The 6,000-nt window shown below is 41.4% G+C and overlaps 1 protein-coding gene across 2 annotated transcripts in view; it reads right to left on the reverse strand.

Moving 5' to 3' along the window:
* DYM (dymeclin) overlaps positions 1-6,000 on the reverse strand; it is a 219,953-nt gene that overhangs the window by 27,078 nt on the left and 186,875 nt on the right. For both annotated transcript variants that reach the window (XM_026865591.1, XM_026865592.1), the window contains one exon: positions 5,369-5,482. In XM_026865591.1, the coding sequence (XP_026721392.1) occupies positions 5,369-5,482 (114 nt within the window). The remainder of the gene's footprint in view (positions 1-5,368; positions 5,483-6,000) is intronic.

A 6,000-nucleotide genomic window follows, 5' to 3' on the forward strand; every position in this document is an offset into this window, starting at 1 on the left:
AATTCTGATTACCCAAAATCATGTTTCTCAAGGGATGTGGAGTATGTTCTTTACCCGAGGTGTCTGAGAATCTGACCTCTAAAACAAATGCCTTCAAAAGAAATGTGAATTATTGTTCATCACTTACAGGTCAGCTCACGGAAGCAGGGAAGTTTGACATCTTAATTGAGGGTATAAATTGTCAGAAGGAAATATACAATCCATAAATATTATTCTTAGCATATGTTCGGTGCTTTGGAAAGGCCCCAAAAGCACTTTGTTTAAAAGTTTCTTACACTTCTCTTACTAATCTGATCTTCTCCAGGTTAAGGGTTAACAGCGACTGCGGGTCAGCCAAAGGAAGCCTGTATTACAGATGCCTGCCTAGTGTCAGACCTAAGGATGTGTTAGACACAATCAGCTTCCACTATAATAAGATCTTTGACCCTTCAGCCAGAAAGACCTAAATATCAGGAAGAATTTGATGAATTTATTTTTTAAGGAAGTTTTCTGTCTCTCTTGGTTAGTGCTACGCCCTAGAGCTAAAGGAGGTGCTGGTCTCCGTAAATCCTCTGGCATAGAGTTAATCTGTGCAGCCCCCTACTTAAAACCCGTGGTAGTGAGGTGCTGTTGCAGCAGCGAAATAAATGCAGGAAAGCTGTACATCGCTTAGGAATTACAGATCTGCCCCAGGGTTTAATTTAATAGTTAAAGACCACAGGTCTGGCTTCTGAAGCTAAGATCTTGCTGGGGCCAAGCAACAACCACTGAGGACTAAGGACATCAGAACTCCAGGAAAAAAAAAAAACAAACAACATCATCAGGAGCAACTGTAATGAGACAGGGCAAGGGATGTGCTCTCAGGATAAACATCACGTCAGGTAGGATGCATACACATAAAACGTTACCAATTTCCTTTGCCATCTGGGGCACTGTGTGGTATCCCTGTCCCTCTGCATGGTGTGATGGCACCAGTGACTGCGTGGAACGGATAATGTCTGCTCCCCAGGAGCAGATCTGCAGAAGCAGGGCAACCTTTCCTGAGAGAGCGCCTTAGCTAAACCAAGAGACTGTTTAGACTGCCTCAGTTCTGGAGACTTTACACGCACCTTCTTTTATGGCTATCCCTTCTTTTCAGAATGGAAAGTACCTACTCTTGATGTTTCCCATCAAATTCACTCAGTCAACAACCATGTTTTTGGTAGTTGAACTTTTGGTGTCGGTGCTGCTTCCCCAGGAGCAGGGTGATGTGCTGGGACACACAGCTGTTCAGGCCCAGCTACCATCACTCCAATGACAATCTACTCTTCCCCTGAGCTCTGGTGCCTCCATGATTAGGGGTTTTCTCCAATGAAATAAATGCAAGTTGAAGGGGTTGGAAGTACATCGTTAATAAAAGGGGAAACATATAAGAAGTGCTTTTAACACCTAAAATGAAACTTACTCTGTCAAGAGACTGAAAGCTTTTACCTCTGCTCCTTTTACATATTCTGTGAAATTTTAATGCTCGTGGAACTAGAATGCACTTCAGTAAATATTGAATTTTGTACCATGCCTGAAAGACATGAGTTGATGGCATAATGGCATGTCTGCATTGCACATGAAGAACACATGACAGAATGCACACTGATGACAAAATACTCATTGACACAGCAAAGAAAGGGAATAGGAGAAACATAAAAGCAGCTCAGAATTTGTTAATGAAAATGAAATCTCTGCCTCAAGTGGCTTAGCTAATGGGAAGTTTTCTTTTATAAAGCATTAAATGCGGCCTCACAAGTGTGATCATTCCATGAACCCAAATGTCAGCTTCCAGTCACTAGCTGGCATTCAAAACAAGTTTTCCCACTTATTGTAAAAGAGTGGTTATCTGCTGGCTAACTCCCCTTGAAATCCTGAGATAACTCGCAGACTCCATACCCACTTCTCTCATGCTCCTAATCCTGAAGTACAGATACTTCATCAAAGGGAAGAAAGACAGCCTCAGAACATTAAAAAATAAAAATAAAGAAAGAATGAGGCCAATTTTCACCTATCACTATGATCTCTAAATTGCCTTTAATAAGCTCCTGCAATAAAACAGGGAGTCTGGATTGTGGGCTGCTTGTCTGCGAAGGAGACAGCTCTATCTCCACGCCATGGCTTCTGCCTCCATCCTGGGCATATTAACTTCATTTATCTCCTCCCACAGACTGAAGGAGAAATAACCAGCTCTTGGTTTCAGCACCTGTCCTTTATCTCTCTGTTTATGCAGAAGTCTTCTAAAAGGCTAATTACTCGGCTTGGACTTTCCTTGCCTTCCACAGTACATGGCTAAAAGCGTATGCTTAAAATAATGTTAATTATATTGTTTGTCTCCGGTCAGATTACTCCGAGACTGGAAGGAAAATATGAGTTAGATCTCCCATTTCCCAATAATTATTTACTAAGAAAACGCAGGACATCTTTCCTAACACACACACAAACATACATATATGTATTTATGGCCTGCTGCTAACACACATGCCCACTTTGCATCCCATGTTGTTTCCCACAGCAAAAGGGAGCAGGAGTACCAGGGTGTGCTACAGAACTGATAAGCTCCATTATGCAGATCAGGATCGTGGCTCAAAGTGCTGTTATTTTTAGTTGACATTTATTCATGCTTGAACTATGGTCTAACAACATACTGAATACGTGTAACACCTCTTGAATGCTCACTTCCTCGACAAAGGCCAAGATAAGCGACTTAAAAAACATTCACTACATTTATCTGTGCATACATTAGGTACTTATATATAAGAAAAAAATCCCACCACTGTCTCAACTTCAGGGAAGCAAGTGAGCTTCAGCCCTCATTTTCCCAAACCAAAACCCCTTTGTGTTTCAACTGCCTCCCCCAGAGCACTTCAGCTGAAGAAGGTAATTTCTAGGAGGCAGGAGTAATATCCCTGCAGGGTCTCTTGCATTTTAGAACAGTTCAGTACATAATGGCAAAAGGCAAGGATGGCTTAAAAATTCATTAGCAATCAACTGGAAAGTCGATTTATATATTCTAAGGATTAAACTCCACAGCTTTCCACGTTGCAATTACGCGTAGGTCATGTCAACACAGATGACCAGACACATAGTTCATGCATTGTCCAAGCTGGCCAGGCAGGAGCCAACCCCTGTCCAGAAGCTATTTCTCTGAATCGGCTGTGCCCAAATCAGCCTGTGATAGAAAACCGTCCTTTCAGCAGGCTGTATTAGCTGGTGTACGCAGCTAGACAGCTTCCAGCTCGCAGATGCAAGAGCAGCGATGTGAACAGCCATGGAGCCTATTGTGCAGGCAAAGCGACTGTGGGTAGGGCTGCTCCCACCCATCCAGACATGCCCAGAGAATGTCATTAAAGACGTGGATTAAAGCTTTCTCCTTTATTTAGCTGCTGAAATACCTCAGAGTTGCCAGAGTTGTTGCGTAACCATATCTTTAGTCCGATCTTAATATGATTTTGTCGAGCTTTAGAAAAGCTTCCCCTGAAAACCTCAGAGACTGAAGTGGGAAGTCCTAAGGAACTGCGAACTCCTAGGAGGGAGGTACAAGGATAGAGGGCACAAAGACTCACAAGGTCACTTCTATAGGAGGGAACTGCATGTTGCTCATCATCACTGCTGTATAATGATGCTATGTGCATTTACAAATTAATGCATGACATTAAAGATACCAAGGTCAGTGTCATCAACTCTTCCCCATGCAGGATTAACCTGCTCTGGCCCAGCTGTTTGCTCAGCAAAAGGATTCTGAAAAAATGATAAAATCCAGTAGGTGGAAGTGGACAGTGTAGAAGAATTATGTGCCAGACTGATTGTGTTCACTTGGCAACTCTACCCCCAAACTGATGTCCTTCAGAGGAAAGGCAAGTGCTCCACACTATAAGCATCCTTAGAATTGGAAGTACTCAACTGTTTGGTGAGGACTTGCAGAACTTGTCACTTGACAAAAAACTTTGATCTGTTGATTTAAGTGGCAATATAAACATGTCATTTTGATCTCTGTGTATCATTAATGCACAAAATGTAAACTTGATGGGACAGCACTACAGAAACAACATTTCTTTAAATCGTGGACCAACATGGAGGTCATCTGGCACAGTAACTGACCGATAAAACCTTCCTTTTTTTTGTAAGCAGGGAATTTATTTATCAGTGGCTCTATATCAAGAAGGAATTGCTGCAGCCTCTTAATATGAGAGCTTTTAATTACCTGCATGTAAGAATAAGATCACAGAAAAAGCAAAAGGTCCAGCATTTCTCTGCACTCACAGCATCACAGTGTATCAAGGACACAACCTGAAGGGCTGGATTTGGATCCAACAACTCCTCTGGTGTTACTGAGGCTATTCCTGTACCGCAGCTCAGGACTCGGACTCTAGACCAACCTCTCCCAAAGTAATTCAGTCTGAGTGATTAAATACGTGCTGTCTCCGGGACACGGGGAACTGTAGGAAAGACATTAGTATAGGCAGACAGCTAGACAATTCCCACTGGGTGTTTTAAAATTATCAGCGTATAAATAAATTACCAGCCATCACCAATGGCCATGCGTACTCAGTGTGACTTATCAGATGATGTTTTCCTAAAGTTACCACAGAAGAAATGGGTCTTGAGAAGCTCCTCTCGCGTTCTTATCATGGAACAGGAAAAAAAAAAGATTCTGCAGAAAGTAAACAGTATTTAAAATACACCTGGCATAATGGAGAAGCAAAATTCGTCGTGTGCTTGAAGAACATACGTAACTCCCATTTACTTACGGATTTCATTATTGAAGTATTTAAGTGTCACACAGCCATTAATGGATTTTAGCCTCACAAAACTTGTCAAGTTGGTAAATCCCTCATGAGATTTGAGAGATTCTCAGAAGGGAATGGAGGGGTTTGTCAGGATTGCACAGAAAGCTCACTGTCATACCGACCAGACTTAAAGATCCTGAACTGGTTAATTCTTAACAAAAGTCTCAGCAATTTATCTTTGTAGCATTTTATATAGACCCAGATGGGGGTGCAGAACACAAGAGCAAGAAGAATAAGTTAACAAAAACCCCCCAATGATCAAAGTTTGATTACAGTTTAACTAAACAATGGAGAGGTGAAACCGCATCTTCAAGGTAGGATAAAAGAAAACCTTAGCTTCAACAAATGTCAATTCCTTCACAGGCTTCAATTTAATAACTGATCAACAAAACTCACCCAGACATTTAGCACAAATTAATAATTTCAATTAAAACATAAGACACATGTCAATCCACAATGTAATCCCTTATCCGTCACTATTGACAGCAGAAATGACGTTGTGACGTTACTGATAGAAAGGGTACGTATGTAATTGATTGGAACAGTACACTTTAATTGATGAGGTCTTGATCACTTACCCTTAGCCTGTCTTTGGGCAAAGCAACAGCTCCTTGCTTGATGATTTCCAGAACTCGCTCCACTGACAGCTCAGCTCCAGCTTGTTCTAATCGGGAACTGAAAAAGCTGATCACCTGGAATGAAAAGTCGGAGCACATAAATAAAAAGAAGAGATCTTTGTATTAATTTACACACAGAGTTGTCATCTTCTTTCTCTGCATTGTATCTGTACTTCTTAAAGAATAATCATGTTATTGCTTGCGTCGCAGCCAGGGAGACTCTGTTAATGTCAAATGAGCACAATTACCAGTATCCTCCTGCAGTCATTTTTAACACATAGAGGATTTTACAATTTAACACACACAGCTGAATTAACAAATTTACATTTTCAAGTACCACGCACTGACATATCATTCTATCTGTCAGTATTTCTGCACATCAGGATTTTTGAGGCCTTCCAGTCTACTTTTTACAGTTTGGCTAGAAATTTACTTTCATCTTCAAGCATTAAAGTAAAATCCTTATAGTTCCAATGAGTCCTGGACAGAAGGCTTTAAGACAACTATTAACCATCTCAGTACAACTACAAGAGTCTAAATGACTCCCTGGGGGTTTTGTAGCACTCAAAGCCACAGCAACTGGAGGGGGGGGG

The sequence above is a fragment of the Athene cunicularia genome (assembly GCF_003259725.1).
Source record: "Athene cunicularia isolate RWA chromosome Z unlocalized genomic scaffold, athCun1 chrZ_part1, whole genome shotgun sequence".
NCBI classification, from domain to species: Eukaryota; Metazoa; Chordata; class Aves; order Strigiformes; family Strigidae; genus Athene; species Athene cunicularia.